The sequence below is a fragment of the Rhinopithecus roxellana genome, chromosome 10, assembly GCF_007565055.1.
Source record: "Rhinopithecus roxellana isolate Shanxi Qingling chromosome 10, ASM756505v1, whole genome shotgun sequence".
NCBI classification, from domain to species: domain Eukaryota; kingdom Metazoa; phylum Chordata; class Mammalia; order Primates; family Cercopithecidae; genus Rhinopithecus; species Rhinopithecus roxellana.
This window is the reverse complement of record NC_044558.1, coordinates 56,721,959-56,741,137: the sequence shown is the minus strand read 5'-3', so window position 1 is coordinate 56,741,137 and position 19,179 is coordinate 56,721,959. Positions and strand designations below refer to the sequence as shown.

The following is a 19,179-nucleotide window of genomic DNA, read 5'->3' as shown; positions in this document are numbered from 1 at the left end:
ATTTATTCCCCAGCAGAGGCTTGCCTTAAGCAGATGGTCTGTGTGCATTTGTGCACACACTCTCTCTTTCTCTTATTCAAATGAGGGCTACGCTGGAAATGCATATTCTAGAATATGCAGGTTTTGCAGATCCATCTTGCTACCTTGACTGCAGATAGATTGTCTACCTGATGTAGGAGGAAGGGAGGGGTTCTGTTTTCTACCCACTTGGCATTCTCACCAAGAAGTCCATCTGGATTGTTACCTGTCTCCCACCCACTGCCCCTTTTAATATGTGTCCAGTAACTCCCAGTTTTGTTTTGTTTTTTCTTTTGTACCTCTTCTCTCTTCATCCCCCTCAGTGGATTTGTATTTTTTTGGAATTTTCCAAACAATCTGCTAGGGCCTTAGAGAGCTTCTTCCCATCTCTTTACCTTTGGGAATTTTCTGTTCTCCATTCTTGTAAGGACAGGGAAGACAAGTGAGGGGAAGGAGATCCCCAGCCCTCATGCTTACCCTGTCCTGTCAGCAAGCTTTCCTCAATGCTGCTCTTATCTCTGCAGGTGCTGCAGTCAGCCAAAGAACAGATCAAGTGGTCACTCCTTCGGTGAAGACCCCACTGTTCCTGGCTCTTCATCCTCTTCAAAAAATTCGCCTGTCTGCTGTGAATTTTCATCTAGTTCCCCAGTTGATGCTCTCAGGGTCATCTCGGGGATCACAGGGATCCTTAAATCTCCATTCTGTTTGTGGTTGTCCCCCCAACCTCCCCTACACCCTTCCTATTCTTTTTCATTCTTCTTGCAGTTCTGGGAGTAAAGCTCCCAGCGTATTTAGGTAATAGGGCAGGAGAAGCACCCTCTTTCTTTCTAGACTGGATTATGCTCACATGCTCCCCTGCCCTGACATTTTTGTAAATTCTGTGCCCTTTGTTGTAGCTAAACTTCAGATTAAAGTAGGAGAAAGAATGTGCTGAATGTTTTCCTGCCTTTGCCTTTACCTGGACCTCATCCCGACACCCCAGCAAGGGGAGGGAGAAAGAGAATTCTTTACTATAGAACAAGTGGGGGTGGGGATGGGTAGGAATTTATCCAGTCTAAGCCCTAGCCCCACTTACTGACCTCAGTGTTTTCTTCCATTCCTTCTTACTGCCCTGTCCTCTGCCTTGGAAAAGGTATTGGGAATAGTTCATAGGGAAGGGACAACACAGAAGAAACAGTGATTTAAATTGTATTGAATAGGGCACATAAAATGCATTCTCTACCCCGATCTGGCATATAGCTTCAAAACCGTTGTCGTGAGTGCCCGTCTCTTAGTTAGCTACCTTAACTCTCCACCCTTACTACCTGTGGGATCTTTGCCTGGTTTGTCTTCTCTGTGTCCTGAAGCAAAGCCAGTTCCTAAAACTGAAACTCCATTCTAGTCTTGGGAAGAAAACTTTCTACTCAGAACTGGGGAAGGAGTAGAACTTATGACTTGGGCGTCTAGGCTCTCTCTGTCCCCTCAACTCCCCGACATGCATTTACTCCTCTGCCTTGGGTCTGCAGTCGCTGCAGCCCACCCTCTCTCTGCTTCAGCCTTACACCCAAGCAGTGCATCTGTGCTCTCCCTGTCTTTAGGTCGCTGAGAGAGGTGCTTTTCTTCTTAAAACCTTTGGGATTTGGATTTCCCCAGGAAGATGGAGAATGGAATACTCACTCTTGGGTCTAATCTTTCCCCTTGACCCAGAACTTCCTCCCCACAAAAATGTCTTTAAAACTCTTCCTGAGACTTAAGCATTCTGCTCCACTTACTAACTGCCAGTTCTCCAGCACTGAAGTGGGGCAGATAACTGGGCATTTTTGAGGGGGCATCTTTGTGTAAAAGATGCACGGAGTCAGGAGATAGCCACCTTCATAAACTGCTCTGTGCAAAGAGGAATAAAACATTTTTTCAAAACTGCCTTTGTGTGATGTTTCTGTTTCTCTTCCTCTTTTTGGCAGCTACTCCTGTTCTTCCAGCCCCCCCTCATTCCCCATCTTACAATATTTCTTCCCTTGTACCTCAGAGACTCTATAGCAGTGCCCCCCCATCCCTAATTTACGGGGCTGTTTGCCTCCTTGGCATCTCTCCGTCCCCTCGCCTGGAAATTGGCGCCAGGGGTGGGGTGGGGATGGTATTTTCTCAGTGGGAGTCCCAGGGAACTGAGTTTTTCCCCCACCACCCCCAAAGCCAGCTGCCTGCTCCCGCCTTAGCCATTAGTAACCCAGAGACGCGCACCTGCGTGGGGGCTCTCCTCCAGCCCTTGCTCCCTTCCTGCACCTCCCACTCCTGCTCTGAAACGGCGCTGAGCGGGTTATTTATCGGAGCCAGCGCTGCTCCAGAAGGTCAGGACGGTGGTGTAAATAACCTCTTCTCGCCATTTCCCCGTCCCTCCAGAGCCTGCTCCCCTCCCCCTCCTCCACCTTTATTCGCACAAATGAATGTGGCTGGGCTGGCGCAGCGCCTGGCCCTGCATCTTAATGGGGCGGTGAGCTCACAAGATGGATTTAGCTGGGGGTTTTATGGTTGCCGCGGCGACAGAATGCTTTGGTTTTCTTTCCCCCTTCCTCTGCAGGATTTTTAAGGAAGGGGGAGTGTGGGGAGCCTCTTCTCCACTGCAGTTTGAAGGGTTTCCTCAGTCACCTCTGCCGCTCATAAAATGGACCTGCAATTCCAGGATTAAGCAAGGGAGACCAAATTAGTATCTCAGATGGGAAAGGATGAGGGAAGGAAGGTAACAGGAATGGGGAGAGTCTCTCCAGCATCAGAACATGAAACCCAGAGTTTTCCGGTCTTACCTGCTCTTCTATGAAAACCTGACAATTAAGCTCAACAACTATGGGGCACCTGTGCATGGGATACTCCTCAGCAGGTAGAAAAGAAAAAAACCTGGGTATACCACGTCTGCCTACAGTCCTGCATTGAAAGTTGGAGTGCAAGAGTTTGGATAAAGACTAGGTACTTCTTTTGTCTTTGCCTGTCTGAGCTGGGGAAAAGCAATACTCAGCCTTACCATCCTAATCTTCCTACTCACCACACAGCATTGACCTGGGGGAGGGGCAGTGTCAGTACCAGAGCTGAGTGGTGGTGATGTCTGATGGTGTGGAGCATGGAGTTCTATCCTGTTCTCAAACTTGGAATTCTCTGAGCTTCAGTTTCCCCAGCTTAGCCTGGGTTAAACTCCTGCCTTCTGTTTTCCAGCATGAATGGAACTTTGGTGCCCTGGCCTACGCAGTTTTTTGGCCAGCAGTTTTTTTTTCAGGGCTATGAATAAACACATCCCCAAGGACTGACTGAAGCAGAGCCTGGGAGCGGGGTCTGATTATTTCTCTTCCTTGGTTTCTTTCTGTCTGTAAGCCTCTGTCTTTCTGCTTGTGAGCCTTTCCCTCTTTCCCAGGGGATGCTGGGAGGCCCCTTCTCCCCTCTCCCCCCTTCCTCCCCTTTGGCTGGGAAAGTGACTACAGCCTGAACAGTGCCAGACACCTGCCTGCCAGATGTGGCGATTCCCCATTCTTCCCCCCACCCCTCTATGTCTATTCTTTCCCTACCCCACTGAGCTCAGGCAGAGGGAGCCCCCCCACAGGGTGATTTACTGCTGCTGCCTCTCTTCCTCAAGTGCCCCCCTCCACTCCTCTCCCTCTCCCTCCCCCTGATGCTCATGCCCCCTCTTTTCCCACAATGTTCTGCAGCTACCTTCTTGGTACAGCCTCCTCCCACTCCTACTCCAGAGGGCTAGGCTATGTAAACGCCAGCTCCTGGACTAGAGAGTGAATGCATGGGGCAAAGGTGATTAGCCTTCTGTTTCACCCATGAGAGAGTACATCAGCAACTGGGTTGAGGACGGGCAGCCAGAGCTGATGTCATTCTCACTGGGGGAGGAAGGGAGGTGACAGAGTGGAGGAGGTGAATGGGGAGGGAACCAACACTCCAAGACTGTCTGGAGAGGAGAAAAAGGTCTCTGAGAACTTCCTTGGTAGGTGACAGAGAGTCCAGAATTGTGGCTGCCTGGTGGACATCACATCTTTCTGGCTAAGCCTCCAGACCTTATCTTTGAACCTATATCGCAATATGACTTAGGAGGTGCCCCTCAGCTCCTCCCCTTCACACTGACCCAAAACACACACTTAGAGAGAACTGCAAGTCCGCACCCTTCTCTCTTTAGTGTTTGTCCTTCTGTGTCTTTTCTTTTTTCTTTTCTTTCTTTTTTTTTTTTTTTTTTTTTTTTGAGACAGGGTCTCACTCTGTCACCCAGGTTGGAGTGCAGTGGCATGATCAGAGCTCACTGCAGTCTCGACCTCCCTGGGCTCAGGTGATCCCTCCACCTCAGCCTTCTGAGTAACTGGGACTACAGGTGTGTGCCACCATGCCTCACTTTTTGTAGTTTTTATAGAGATGTTTTGCCATATTGCCAGGCTGGTCTTGAACTCCTGGGCTCAAGTAATCCACCTGCCCTGGCCTCCCAAAGTGGTGGGATTACAGGCATGAGCCACTGTACCCAGCCTGGTGTCCTTTTTTTTTTTTTTTTTTTTTTGAGATGGAGTCTTGTTCTGTCACCCAGGCTGGAGTGTAGTGGTGCAATCTCAGCTCACTGCAACCTCCACCTCCCGGGTTCAAGCGATTCTCCTGCCTCAGCCTCCCAAAGCCTCCCAAGTAGTTGGGATCACAGGCATGCACCCTCATCCCTAGCTTTTTTTTTTTTTTTTTTTTTTTTTTTTTTGTATTTTTAGTAGAGACAGCATTTCACCATGTTGGCCAGGCTGGTCTCCAACTTCTGACCTCTGGAGATCTGCCTGCCTCGGCCTCCCAGAGTGCTGGGATTACAGGTGTGAGCCACCGTGCCTGGCCTATGCTTTTCCTTTATTAATCTCTTCTCTCTCATTTCACCCTACCTCCCTTAGTTGTGCTTCTCTTTCTGGTCACCTTCTGCCCACCCCACCCTTCCGTGCCATATCATAACCCAATATGATTCCCAGACTTCCCACTAAAGCAGGGACTCATTCAGAGCCTCTTTTCTCCTTCCCATCTATTCTTGGAATCTAACTCCCAAAGGTCCCCTCTGGGCCAGAATAGCGTTCTGATGTGGGACTGAGGTAGGAGGGATGGCTGGGCTGAAGAGTGGCAGAAGCAGGACACATGGAGCAGCATCCAGGAATTTGGGGAGAGGGGAGAGGGAGACAAGAAGATGGAAAGAAACAAAATGAGAGAGAAAAAGTGATTGAGAGACCGAGGCAGAGGCTGAGAGACGGTGAGAATAACAGACTGGGAGAATGAGAGACACAAAGAAGGAAAGCAAGACCGGGAGCAGAGAAAAAGAATAGAGTTGGAAACAGGAAAGTCATAGCAAGAGAAGGCCACTAGGGAGGGGCCAGGCAAGGGGCAGCCTGGCTCTCCAGGGCTCCCTCATGCCGTGAGTCCTGTGTGTGTGAGTGTGTGTGTGGGTGGGTGCGTGCATGGCACATTTGCATAGGGGTCTGCGTATGGATAGGACGATTTCCACAATATTTTTCCATTTCTTTCAGCAGTCTCTTTCCTTGAGGCACTCCATACTAGCCCCCCATCTGCCAGTATTCCGGATGCTCAAGGGACCATTCTGAAGGTATTTCCACAACTCAGCAATCCTGACTTTCTCACTTGGAATGCAGGCCTGCTGGAATGTCCAGGATCTGTAGAATGAAGAGGCCCCATCCCCTCACTGCCCACCCCCCATGCCTGCCCACCAGCTGCTCCTGTCCATCTTCTCCTCCCATTCTCCTTGTATCTCCCCTTCCTCCACACTGACCCCTCCCCCAGCTCTGACCCCCAGCCTGCCTGGGGCCTGGGTCAGAGGGGAGACAAAGACAGGATTTATCACCAGTATTGAGAAGCAGCCAGAGACCAGGGCTGAGGGCAATGACTGACCTCCCTTGGATAGGAGGGAGCACTAGGCCGGATGCTGGGAGGCTGGAAGCCTGGGTTCCAGTGGCTGCTGCTCACAACCCCCAACTTTTCCCACTCCAGCTTTCCTCTCTCCCTTGTCTCTGAAAACTTAGAAAACAGAGAAGAGTATGATCCTGAGGTGATTTTAGCCCTCTGAAGGAAAACCTGGGAGAAGGGAAGAGATGAGATTGATGTCTTGGGGTTATTATCTTATGGATATGGAAGAGGATTTGGAAACTAGAGGCAATCAGGCACCAACTGTTTCCAGGGCTGGGAAAGAGTTCAGGCCTAATACTGCAACAGATGAGAGGGACTGTCCTCTAATATAGAGAGGGACTTCTCAAGAACAGGCCCTGGTTGCCAGTAGGAAAGGAAATAAGGGTGATTATGGGTCCTGAAAGGTGGGAGACACAGTCTCACCTGAAAGCAAAGAAAGAAATGAAATTTACCAATTCTAGCTCTAGCCCCTCTGAAAAAGTCTTCTTTCCTAACATCTCCGACTCCCTCCCGAGAGGTACAAGGAGCAGCTGGTCCTTTACAGTAAATAGACTATTGGCCTGAAATTGTCTCTACTCAGCAGACAGGGTGTGTGCTTGAGAGGGAACGGTATGATCCAGGAGTTTCCGAGAAACCAGACTGTATATCTTTCAGTGGACAGCTCCCGCAGCTTCCCTAGCTGCCCTTGGAAGCCCACCACCAGCCCCTCTAGAATCTGTGTTTGTGTCAGAAGCCTCCACAAACCCAGCTCAGAAACTTTGGTGCTCCTCCAGCCCCTGGCACCCAACTTCCTGCTTCTTGCCTTTACCCTATTGTCCCGGAAGATGGCAGCTAGAGTTACCTCCAAGTGAGAAGAGGGTGGAAGGATGAGAAACTGAGGGAACTGGGAGTTACCAATCTACCAGTTTCTCACCACAATCCCACCAAGCATTCCCACCCGGGTCTGGTGAGGGAAAACTTGTGATCTCTTCTCTTAAACTCCTCTGTAAGCTGAAACCATTCTGTCAATTTCTGATGCAAAGCCAAAAATTGGAAATTTTAGTGGGAAGGGGTCGTAGATTGCAAGAGAATGGGAGAGGACAAAAGAATTGGGTGGAGGGGGGCGGTGTGGGCACACCAAGTAAGGAAGAAACAGGAAAGGGGAGAAGAGAGCATGTCTTTTTTCCTCAGTCCCCCTTCCCCCAGTTGAAGAGGCAGATTTACAGCCTCTGTTTGGAGAGGGGGGTGAGCATAAGGAAGACAGATCTGCAGTTCTGCCCTCTGAGTGTCTGGGTACTTAGCTTTAACTCCCCCATTAGCATCAATCCCCATCTTGCTGCCCATCCGTCTTCTGACATCAGCTCCTTCCCCTCTATGTAGCCCAGGCTTTCTGACCCTAAGTGGCTCTTAAAGGGCCAGTCTAGGCCTTTCCCTCCCTCCTCCCACTCCAGGCAGCAGTCTGGTGTATGTACGCATGTGCATTGTGGCCATCCTTGCTAAGGCCATAGTGGTTGGAGGGCATGGGGGATGGGGGCGATGTGTGACTCTTCCCCAGCTCTGTTTTCCTTAGGGCTCCCTTATATTATGGACCTCCATCTTTGTTCACTTCCTACCCAAACCCAGAACAAGCCCTTTCACTGGGGGGGTCACAGACACATGGCTCCTAGAGCTGAGGGCTGGAGAAGGTATGTGGATCCATAGGCAGATCCACCACCCCTTCTCAATTTCCTGGAGGCCCAGGGCAAGGGATGTCAAGAACTATTGACTGTTTTTAATTCTCAGCAGCAGGTTGGAGGCCAAGACTCCTAGGAGATGCCCTGAGCCCCACATTCCTAGCCTCCTTTCCCAGGGATCCAGGCTGTGGTCTGTGGAGGTGAGGGATTTCAAATCTTCCTTTCCTGTGAGGATGGTGACAGGCCAGAGAAATCTGCCTTTGAATTTTCTGGCTTCTCTTTCCTATTCCTCAGCAACTGAGCTTAAGGGGACAGAGGGGAAATGGGCTTCTCTCCACCTTCTGCAAAAATGTAACAGCACACTAGGGGCTATACGAATGCCAGGATGCTTGGAAAGTTCCTCCCCTATCTGCCTTCAATCCTTTCTGCTGCAAAGCTCTGCAGTCCTCTGAGGGGCTCTACAGGATAGTCAACCCCTCTTCCTGATACCTGAAACCCATTCCTCACCTCCCTCTGTGCTTCCTTCTCTGGCTCAGGAGGAGAGGGAATGTGTGGGTGGGGGCCTTGGGAAAATGGCCATGTTAAAAATAGGAGCCCCCAGCTGCACCCCCCAGTGGACCCTTATTTATCACCTTCCAAACCTCACTCTCAAAGAAGCATAAATATTCCTAATTCCTGAAGGCCACCCTGGACTCATAAATTTAACTGGGGAGGTGGGCAAGGAGAGGAGTGAGGTGCATGGGATAGGGAGCTTACTGCAGCCTTGAGGAAGCAGAATCTCCTGGGGGAGGCGCCTGACTTGTCTGTCCCCTTGCAGATGCCAATGGGTCTTCCTAGGGAGGAGGAGGAGGAGCCTTTCTGTCAATATTTCCTTTGGGGAGTAGTCTTCTCTCACTGCACTTTCCCTCCCTCCCCTAAAAACAAACAAAAAACCAAAAACCCTACCTTCCTTCTGGTCTTCCCCATTAGTTCTCTGTCGCTCTCCCTCCCTCTTTTCTTTGCTATTACCTTTCAGTTGTCCTTTCCTGCTTCTCCCTCTCTCTCACCTCCCTATTGCGCCTTTCTCTGTCGTTGCTTGTCTGATGCTTTCCCTTTTCAGAGCCATTGTGTGAAAAGGAAATTTCCGTCTCTTATTCAGTCTGGATAGTGAGATTTGAAAAGTCCCTCTCTCGGTGCCCGGATCTCCCTGCTTCAGCCCGTGTGGACCCTCAAATGCGTCCTTTCTCTTCATGTCTCCTTTCTTCTCGGATCTTGGACAAATTACCCAACCCCCCACTTATCTCCTTAACTCTCTCTCTCTTCCCCTGCCTTCCTTCTCTCCTCAGCCTTCCTTTCTTTCTGTCATCCTTTTGCCCCCTCAGTTTCCCCTTCGTTCCTCAGGTCGGAATCCTCATTTCCTGTTCAGTCTCCTCTGCTCTCCCTGTTGGCCCCCACCCGCACCCCTCAGACTCGACTCCTCCGCCTATGTGTACCCCTCAGACCCCATCATCCCTCCAGTTCCCATCACCACCACACCCCGGTTTTCCCTCCCAGTGGACGAAAAAGAAGGGAGGAGGGGGCTGAGGAACAGGTAGAGGGAGAGCCATTCCTTGAGGGGAGGGAAAGAGGAGAAAAAACAGGGGAGAGGAAGAGGGACGCGGCGACGAGGGGAGGGGTATCCTCACTCCCCAGCAGCGGCACCCCTCTCCCCGCGGCCGCTGAGCCATAAATCAGGGCCAAGGCGGTTTGGCCAATGGTAGGGTGACTCGTAAATCGCCCTGTCAAGCTCAGCCAATGAGAGGCGGCGTTAAATCAAGTTCTGTCAGCGCTTGGCCAATGAAAGGCCCTGAGCTGACCATAAATCTGCCTGTAAGAGACAGCGAAAGAGAGAGAGCGTGCGAACGAGCAAGAACAGCCGGGGCGGGCGACTGGGGAGGGGTGGGGGGAGTGCGGGAACGGGGAATGGGGAGACGAGCTTAAGAGAAAAAAAAAGGCGATAACAGAGGTACAGGCGATGAAGACGGCCTACAGGAGAGACGGACAGATGGAAAGAGACAAAGAGAGGCCGTGAGAGATAGCGTCAGAAAGTCAGCGATAGAACTCGGACTCGGGCGGGAGACTGACAGAGATAAAGAGACAAAGAGAGACAGACGGTGACTCACACTCGTGAGCATACAGGGCCTCCAAACACACACTTTCGGGGACACGCATGAGCGACGCACCACGAGGGACCCAGTAGGGCTCACGCGCCAAGCACAACCGCAAGAGAGAGAACGCCTCTAGAAAGCCTGATCTTAAGTTTCTTTCCCCTTATTCAGCCCTTATTGAAATTAGGGGCGGGGGTGGCTGTGTGGGCTATGGAGGGTGGCTGCTTTCTTACTAAGATCTGTCCTCCATGGTCTTAGACCCCAGGATTTCCTTCTGTGTCTCCTGAGTTTTTTTTTTTTTCCCCCAGCGAGTAATTGGGAAGTCCTTTCTGAGGTCTAACTTCAATCCCTATTGCTTCACCTTTCTACTTGACACTGTTGTGATTTGCCTTCTAAGAACATGTAAAGTAAATCCTTTTACAACCCTTCAGAGAGTTGTCAACTTTCAGAATCTTAGGTCTGAATAGGAAGCACTGTTAGGGATCATCTGGGCATTCGATCCTAGTTTTAGAAAGGCAGTTTTGAGACTGCCCTCAAATCACGGTCTTACAACGTATTAGTCATTCGGCCTTGGACAAATAACCTATTTGTGCTTCAGTTTTCACATTTGTAAGAAAGAAATTATAATTTCATGTAAATGAAATAATGTATGTACAGGGAACTGCACGGGGCACGTGTTAAGAGTGTACCCCGCACCCCGCTTTGTACGGTTGATAGAATCTGAGCCCCAGAGTTGTCCAGAGATCTGCCCAAGTTCCCAGAGCTAATTATCAGAGAGCCTTGACTGAAACCTGTGTCTCTACACCCATACACTGTTGTTCTTCATTGGTCCAACAGTTTACCTGTCTGGACCTCTGCCTTAGTAGCCCCAGCTTGATTTGGTTTAGGTTCCTGTGACTTTCTTGGAAGGAGGACACCCAAAAGTGCATGTTCCATATTAGGAGTCAGGATTCCTGGACCCTAGAAGTGTATTGCATATGAGGGTGTCAATCTGTCCACCTCAACTGTGATTCTTTCTGCCCTTAATATCTTCAGATTTTACTTTGTTCTGTCAAACCATGGACTTTGGGTAGGAAGGCGACAACATGCAGCCAGAGCATTAATGTCAGCATGACTCACATTTCATCCCCAGTGCCACCCCAGTGCCCACACTGCTACTCCTCCCAGCCCCACCCCAAGTAGACAATAATATCTCATGAATAATAAATGTCTCATTCTTCACCTTTCTTCCTAAGCTTTGGGGGAAAGGGAGGGTGCAAATCCCTGGGTCTCTATTCCCTGGTCTCTGCATTCCCAGTCCTGCCTACTGTCCTCAGCTGGGAAGCCAGAAAGGAAATGCAGGGAACCAGCGTCACCTGGTGGCCACAGGTGCTTTAAGGGTATGTGTAAGCATACACATTGTGACAGTATTTGGTCATTCTGAAGGGAAGGAACGGTATGGTTTCCTAGTCTGGCTCCTGAGCCCTTTTAACTAGAGTCTTTGTTTTCCTGCTTTCTTTCGTTTTCTTTTCTTTCCCTTTTTCTTTTTTTTTTTTGGTTTGAGACAAAGTCTCGCTCAGCCACCCAGGCTGGAGTGCAGTGACGTGATCTCTCGGCTCACTGCAACCACTGTCTCCCGGGTTCAAGCGATTCTCCCGTCTCAGCCTCCTGAGTAGCTAGGATTACAGGCACCCGCCATCATGCCTGGTTAATTTTTGTATTTTATTTTATTTTATTTATTTATTAATTATTATTTTGAGACAGAGTTTCACTCTTGTTGCCCAGGCTGGAGTGCAATGGCGTGATCTTGGCTCCCTGCAACCGCCTCCTGGGTTCAAGCGATTCTCCTGCCTCAGCCTTCTGAGTAGCTGGGATTACAGGCATGCACCACCATGCCTGGCTAATTTTTGTATTTTTAGTAGAGGCGGGGTTTCACCATGTTGGCCAGGCTGGTCTTGAACTCCTGACCTTAGGTGATCTGCCCGCCTCAGCCTCCCAAAGTGCTAGAATTACAGGCGTGAGCCACCCCACTAGGCCTGTTCTCCTGCTTTCATAAGTCCAGATGACAAATGCAAGGGAACTGAGGGCCTGGGACTCAGGTGAATTAGCCCTGTGAACAAGACCCTGCCAGGGCACCTGGAACCTTTTTCTGCCTTTGCCTCAGCTAAGCTCAGTTCCATTTCTACAGACCAAGGAGTCCTCCTCCATGACCATTCCCCTCACACAGAGCGAGGGCTGGGGGGCTGGATATAATCCCCAGCTGGATTATAAAACTTTTTTGAGATGAATAAACTTGTTTGTAGGGATGGTGGATCCTGGCAGCAGTGGTTAGGGGCAGAGGCGATTTCTGGGAAGTTAAACAAAAAGACAGGCTAATCCTCTTAAATCACCTCACAAGTTTTATTACCTAGAAACCCCTCTTCTAAAGGCTACTGTCCCATGCCAGCTGCTTCCTGCTTCTGCTTTGACCTAGGTACCCCTGAATCCTTAGGTATTAGATTCCAGCTCCTGGTGGCCACAGGTGCTTTAGGGATATTTGTGAGCATGCACATGGTGACAGGATTTGGTTATGCAGGAGGGATGGAATAGTATGGTCTCCTCCTAGCCTGGCCCCTGAGCCTAACCGTGACCTGTTTCCTTCTTCCCCAGAGACCACACCTGAGCATTAAAAGCACAGAATTCATTTATTAATAGTTAATAATACTCCTTGGGCAGTCTAGGGCTGAAACATTGATCAAGTGATGGAGAGACTTGATTTGGGAGGCTGAGGAGAGGTTGTTGTGAAAATGCCCGCACGTGTTATTTCACCTATTCTCCTATCAGCTGGCCACTTTGGTCCTGGAGGAGACGGTTCTGAATTCTGGTGACTAGGGTCACAGTTCTAATGGAGCCTACGGAAACTCCAGGGCCCTCTTTTTAAAACGGAGCCATATGCTTGGCGGAATTGGCGGTTCATGGCTGCATATAGCACAGGGTTGATGCAACCGTTGAGCCAGGTGAGGTTGGCAGCAAGCATGTGGACCACCCGGGGAGCCTGGACTCTGGCATCCAGAATGTTGAGCAGCAAGAAGGGGACGTAGCTCAGGGCAAAGCAGAGGAACACAGCAAAACACATCTGAGTCACCTTCCCAAATTCCGATGAAGAATCTGGAGCTCTTCGGGCTCCTTTAATTGGCTGGGCTTTGGCAGATGCTTCTGGAGGGCTTTTCTCTGCCATCTGCTTAGCTCTCTTGCTGTTGATCTGGTCTCCCACTTCTGATGAATCCCCTTCCAGGGCCTGGGTGGTGGCAGCATTGACTGACTCAGATGAAATCCCCTCACTGGGTCCTCCTGATGCTAACCTGCTGTCCAGCTCCTGGAAACGACCAGGCATGGCCTCATCAGTCCCAGCCACATGGTTGGAGTGGATGCTTGCCTGTCTCAACTTGTATTGGTCCAGTGCCTGTGCTGCTCGTTTGACCTGGCGGTGGATGAGGCAATAGAAGATGGCAACACTGCTGAGTCCAAGCACAAAGTAGATGCCCATGAGGATGGTGGTGTAAGGGCGGCCTCGGATGCGGTCAAAGCTGCAGGTGCAGACTACAGGTACCAGGATATAAATAGGCCAAAGGGGGGCAAAGCTGGCCACACCCACAACCCAGGTGCTCACCAGTGCCAGCACTATCCCCTTGGCACTGAAAACTTTGGGAAAAAGCTTAGGGTGGGCAATGAGGAGGTAGCGTCCCAGTGCGATGAGGCAGAGGGTCAGGATGGAGACAGAATTGGAGGCAAAAAGGAGGAGCCCAAATGCCCTGCAGAAGGTGGCACCGGTGCGCCAGTGCAGGTGGAGGTAGGTGTCCACAGAGAAGGGCTGAAGGACCGTGCAGTAGAGGAGATCAGCCAGTGTGAGGTTGGCTATGAGCAGGTTGAATCGGGTACGGAGCTTGCGCTGGATGACCAAGGCCAGTAGGGTGAGCACGTTGCCCACGGTGCCTGTCACAGCCACCACCACCCCCCAGCTAACTGCAACATAACGATAGCCCAGCACAGACTCATGGTAGCAGGAGAAGTTGGCGTCAGAGGTTTTCTGCATGATAGAGGCTAAAGAAGCAGAGGGTAGAAGAGGAAGAGGGTATCAGAACCTAGCATTCAACTTATATCTCTTGAACAGCTCTGGCACTCTGGACATCTGAACTGCTCCTGGACCTCACTTTAATTCACTATCCTCCTGAACCATTCCCAGGCCTCTTCATCTCAAGATCCCTAACTCTCTCCTTAGGTTCTCTAGTCCTTTGCCATTCTCAAATATTTCCCCAAGTTTTTATCTAAATATCTCTTGCCTAAATATCTTAGTCTTATTCTGCTCCAAACCATAGTCCTCTTCTATATCTATCCCATTGCTCTCAGTAAACCCAGTGCCCTCCAACTTTTCTAATTCCTTCCTCATCCCCGAAGACCCTCAGGAGTCCCCTCTCTCTATTCAGCATCCTGTATTCAGGATCCTCTCTGTATTCAGTTCCCTCTGCTCCTGTCCACTACACACACATATAGGCTTTAGTCATTTCTGTTTGTTACCACCTGGGAGATGAGGAGACCAAGAAGGTAAAAGTAAACCCACCACAAAAGTACTTACCTGAGTTTCTCAGCCTTCAATTCTTTCTCTGATGGAAGAAGTTCAACTCACCCAAAGAGCAGTCCTTTCCGGTGGACAGTCAGGCTTCAAGCAGGAGGCATCCTGCTCTTAAGTTCCCTATTATACTCCACTGAAAGAATAAGAAACTCCCCCGTTACCCAATCCCAGCCACTTCCTTCACCAACTCCGGTCCTACTCATTTTGCTTTGGCTAGTGAAATCTAGGCTTCTCTGTTGAAATTCCCCTGCTACTTACCTCAGAGTCGTTTCACTCTTTCTTTCTCCTTCCTGAAACCCAAACTCTGTTTTCTTACCCTCTTTGCATGGCAGAAGTCATCTGTAAGATCATTGCTGAGAATTGCTAGGGCACGGAGTCAGAGCATCAGAACATTTGGGCCACTCCTCAAAGGGCCAAAATATAAGACCAAGTTCCAGGAGCTACTTTAGGTACCCCCAGAAGCCTTGGGTTTGTTTCGGAGGAGCACTACCTTTCTTCTCTCCAGGGCTTGGACATGGTTCAAGTCAGAGGGGCCCATGTAACACCCTAGCACATCTGAGAAACCGAGTCAGATGAAGAAAAGTGGGAATGAGGCCTCCAGGATTCTGGTTTCATTCCCCTTAAGGGATCAGGGTCCTGGTCAATCATTCATTTATCCATTCACCCAACAACTTTGTCTTGAGTGCCTACTATACATCAGACTCTGATCTAGACACTAGGGATACAAGAACATCTGATACATGGCCTTGTGCATAGTCTACTAGGGGAGACAGATACATAAATATGCAAATGCTTAATCGGTTCTCCAGAGCAAAGTTGAGTAAACTTCGCCCTATGGGCCAAATCTAGTCTGCTATCTGTTTTTGTATAGCCTGTGACCCAAGAATGTTTTTTTTTTTTTCCATTTAATAATGGTTATATTTTAGGCCAGGTGCAGTGGCTCACACCCATAATCCCAGCACTTTGGGAGGCCAAGGAGGGCAGATCACTTGAGGTCAGGAGTTTGAGACCAGCTTGGCCAACATGATGAAGCCCTGTCTCTACTAAAAATACAAAAATTAGCCAGGCGTGGTGGGTGTGCCTGTAATCCCAGCTACCAGGGAGGCTGAGGCAAGAGAATCGCTTGAACTGGGGAGGTGGAGGTTGCTTTCAGTGAGCCAAGATCAGATCATGCCACTGCATTCCAGCCTGGATGACAGAGCAAGACTCAGTCTCAAAAAAAAAAAAAAAATAAATAAATAAATAACATAAAAATAGTTATATTTTAAATTGTTATATAAGTACCTATGTAATACCCTCAGTTTTATCTCTTGATCAACACAGTTTAAAATATTTATAATCAGGCCTTTTGAGAAAAAGTTTGCTGAGGCTTGCTTTAAAATATTATATAGGCCTGGCGTGGAGGCTCATGCCTGTAATCCCAACATTTTGGGAGGCTGAGCTGGGAGGATGGCTTCAGGTCAGGAGTTTAAGACCAGCCTGGGCAACATAGTGAGACCCTGTCTTTACAATAAATAAATTAAAACAAAAATAGCCAGATGTGGTGCTGTGTACCTATAGTCCCAGCTACTGGGGAGGCTGAGGTGGGAGGATCATTTGAATCTGGGAGGTCAAGACTGCAATGAGCTAAGATCATGCCACTATACTCCAGCCTGGGTGACACAGCAGGACTCTGTCTCTGAAAAATTAGAAAAACAAACTAATAGGCTGGGCGCAGTGGCTCACACCTGTAATCCCAGCACTTTGGGAGGCCGAGGCAGGTGGATCACGAGGTCAGGCATTCAAGACCAGCCTGGCCAACATAGTGAAACCCCGTCTCTACTAAAAATATAAAAAATTAGCTGGGTGTGGTGGCAGGTGCCTGTAATCCCAGCTACTTGGGAGGCTGAGGCAGGAGAATCGCTTGAACCTAGTAGGTGGAGGTTGCAGTGAGCCGAGATCGCGCCACTGCACTCCAGCCCGGGTGACAGTGTAAGACTCCATCTCAAAAACAAACAAACAAAAAACAAGTAAAAAAAACAAACCAAAAATACATGGCTGGGTGCAGTGGCTCACACCTGTAATCCCAGCACTTTGGGAGGCCAAGGTGGGTGGATCACTTGAGGTCAAGAGTTTGAGACCAGCCTGGCCAATATGATGAAACTCCGTCTCTACTAAAAGTACAAAAATTAGTGATGTGGTGGTGCATGCCTGTAATCCCAGCTACTTGGGAGGCTGAGACAGGAGAATCGCTTGAACCCGGGAGGCGCAGGTTGCAGTGAGCCAAGATTGCACCACTGCACTCCAGCCTGGGCAACAGAGCAAAAACTTTTTCTCAAAAACAAAACAAAACAAAACAACCCAGAACTATATATCAGAGGCTTAGAGAAAAGGAGCATACTATTAAGGAGGAGGTGAGGAAAGGGTTCACAGAGACGTAACTGAGCTGCATTTTGAATGATGAACAGGAGAGTATTTTGGGAGATAAGTAGAAGAATATTCTAGACAAAGAGAACAGTATGTGTAGAGGCGCAGAGGTTCAGGTAGAAGCGAAAAAAGGGCATGAGGTAGAGAGCAACAAGAAGAGCTTGGAGAGTTGAGCAGGCAGGTTCAAGGGGGACCTTGTGTATTGTGCTAAGGAGCTGGTTTCATGCTGAAGGAGTTGGTGAGATTTGCACTTAGATTGCTGTAAGGAATGAAGGCATGCAGGCTGGGAGTGAGCGAAATGGGTAAAGAGGCACTAGTTCAGACAAGAGATAGAACGGGCCTAAGTTAGGGCCAGACCACCTGTATAATTGCATAGGGTCTTGCAGTTTGAAGGGACTAGTGCTTGGTTCAATGCTTGTCAATCACTGTCTTTAAATTCTTTTTTTTTTTTTTTGAGACAGAGTCTCGCTCTGTCGCCCAGGCTGGAGTGCAGTGGCCAGATCTCAGCTCACTGCAAGTTCCGCCTCCCAGGTTTACGCCATTCTCCTGCCTCAGCTTCCCGAGTAGCTGGGACTACAGGCGCCCGTCACCTCACCCGGCTAGTTTTTTTTTTTTTTTTTTTGTATTTTTTTAGTAGAGATGGGGTTTCACCGTGTTAGCCAGGATGGTCTCGATCTCCTGATCTTGTGATCCGCCCATCTTGGCCTCCCAAAGTGCTGGGATTACAGGCTTGAGCCACCGCGCCCGGCTAAATTCTTTTTTTTTTTTTTTTTTTTTTTTTTTTGAGATGGAGTCTCGCTCTGTCCCCCAGGCTGGAGTACAGTGGCGCGATCTCGGCTCACTGCAAGCTCCACCTCTCAGGTTCACGCCATTCTCCTGCATCAGCCTACTGAGTAGCTGGGACTACAGGCACCCACCACTGCGCCCGGCTAATTTTTTGTATTTTTAGTAGAGGGTTTCACCGTGGTCTCGATCTCCTGACCTTGCGATCCGCCCTCCTCGGCTTCCCAAAGTGCTGGGATTACAGGCGTGAGCCGCAGCGCCCGGCCAATACTATACTTTTTGAATAAGGGGCCCTGCTTTTTCATTTTGCACTGGGTCCCACAAATTATGGAGCCAGTCCTGGTTAGGGCAGTGGTTGTGGGAATGAAGAAATGATAAGGATCCATATGTTGTTAGGAGGTCAAATAGGACTTATTTAGTGATTCATTGGATGAAGTGTTAGGAAGAAGGAGGAAGTAGGATAACTTTCTGCTTTCCAGAGGGATGATGGTGCTCTTAATAAGATAACAAATGTGGCCGGGTGCGGTGGCTCACGCCTGTAATCCTAGCACTTTGGGAGGCCAAGGTAGGTGGATCAGGAGGTCAGGAGATCGAGACTATCCTGGCTAACACGGTAGAACCCCGTCTCTACTAAAAATACAAAATATTAGCCAGGAGTGGTGGCGGGCGCCTGTAGTCCCAGCTACTTGGGAAGCTGAGGCAGGAGAATGGCGTGAACCCAGGAGATGGAGCTTGCAGTGAGCCGAGATTGTGCCACTGCACTCCAGCTTGGGCGACAGAGTGAGACTCTGCCTCAGAAAAAAAAAAAAAAAAAGGAAATGTGGGAGGAGGAGCAGGCTTAGGGAAAGGGGTAAATAATGAATTCAGTTTTAAACTAGCAGACTTGAGGTACTTGTGGGGTATGCTAGTATCCCAGACTCTCTAATCCCAATTTCTTCCAGTCCCTATCTCCTTCCCCACATGTGACCCAGTCCCTGCTTTTCGTTACCCACTGTTCTATAGGGCCTCTCTTGTTCCTCATCCTTCTGAATCCTCCCAACCCTTTTAAAGCTAGATTTACCTGAAAACAAACATGAAAACAAACACCAAAACACTCCTTACTGGGTTCCAATTCTGAACCCACAGTGAACACCCACCTGTCAACTTCACAGTTGACAAACCCAGGAGGTCCCCATTCCCCTCTTCTTCCTGTTTAACAGACATCATCCCAACTTCCCTTCTCCTTTCTTCTGCAAGACTGGGAAGTGGGTAGAGAGGGGGAAGCGAGCAGAGATGAAAGTCAGGAGGACCTCACATAGATTCTGGGTTTTGGTTTGGGCTTTTTGTTTGAACTTCCTGCCACTCAGTAGGGATAGAGGGGGTCAGGATTACTGGCTGCTCTTGAGAGTGTATGGTTGATCCAAATTTTGAGGATAAGGGAGAGACCATTTTCCTCACACACCATGTGAGAGACAGCTGAACAGTGTTTCCTTGTCTCACAGACCATTTAAGGGGCCAGTTGAGAAGGTATTCTAGTATATCTGTAAATGGCACAGTCCAGTTCTTCAGTCTTGGATACATGAGATCTTAATGAACCTTTAAAAGACTCAAGTCTCCTCATTTTGAAGACTGTGACACTGAGGTGCAGAGAGGGCAAGGACTGACTCAAGGTCACTATTTATGTGGGGCCAGAGCCTAGAGCTCAGATCCCCAGTCTCTGCCCCCCTTTCTTCCT

General features: G+C 49.3%; 2 protein-coding genes and 1 long non-coding RNA gene across 5 annotated transcripts in view; 2 read left to right on the top strand and 1 right to left on the bottom strand.

Moving 5' to 3' along the window:
• The window catches only part of COPZ1 (coatomer protein complex subunit zeta 1), a 28,453-nt gene extending 26,536 nt beyond the window's left edge, over window positions 1-1,917 (top strand). Inside the window, exon 9 of the mRNA XM_010373865.2 lies at window positions 543-1,917. Within this exon, the coding sequence (XP_010372167.1) occupies window positions 543-590 (48 nt within the window). The 3' untranslated portion in view covers window positions 591-1,917. The remainder of the gene's footprint in view (window positions 1-542) is intronic.
• Window positions 1,918-2,437: 520 nt separating this feature from the next.
• GPR84 (G protein-coupled receptor 84) lies at window positions 2,438-14,373 on the bottom strand. Of its 3 annotated transcripts, XM_030939141.1 has the most exons (4): window positions 14,280-14,373; window positions 12,792-13,747; window positions 8,319-8,395; window positions 2,438-2,662 (listed from the first exon to the last, which is right to left on the bottom strand). In XM_030939141.1, the coding sequence occupies exons 2-4, from the start codon at window positions 13,737-13,739 to the stop codon at window positions 2,650-2,652; spliced, it is 1,038 nt and encodes a 345-aa protein (XP_030795001.1). In that variant the 5' UTR covers window positions 13,740-13,747; window positions 14,280-14,373; the 3' UTR covers window positions 2,438-2,649. The 3 variants fall into 3 exon arrangements, with proteins under 3 accessions (XP_030795001.1, XP_030795002.1, XP_010372159.2); XM_030939142.1 differs by lacking the exon at window positions 8,319-8,395; XM_010373857.2 differs by lacking the exons at window positions 2,438-2,662; window positions 8,319-8,395 and having other exon boundaries at window positions 12,333-13,747.
• The window catches only part of LOC104670561, a 64,226-nt gene continuing 48,813 nt past the window's right edge, over window positions 3,767-19,179 (top strand). Inside the window, exon 1 of the long non-coding RNA XR_749149.1 lies at window positions 3,767-3,970. This is a non-coding gene — a long non-coding RNA (uncharacterized LOC104670561). The remainder of the gene's footprint in view (window positions 3,971-19,179) is intronic.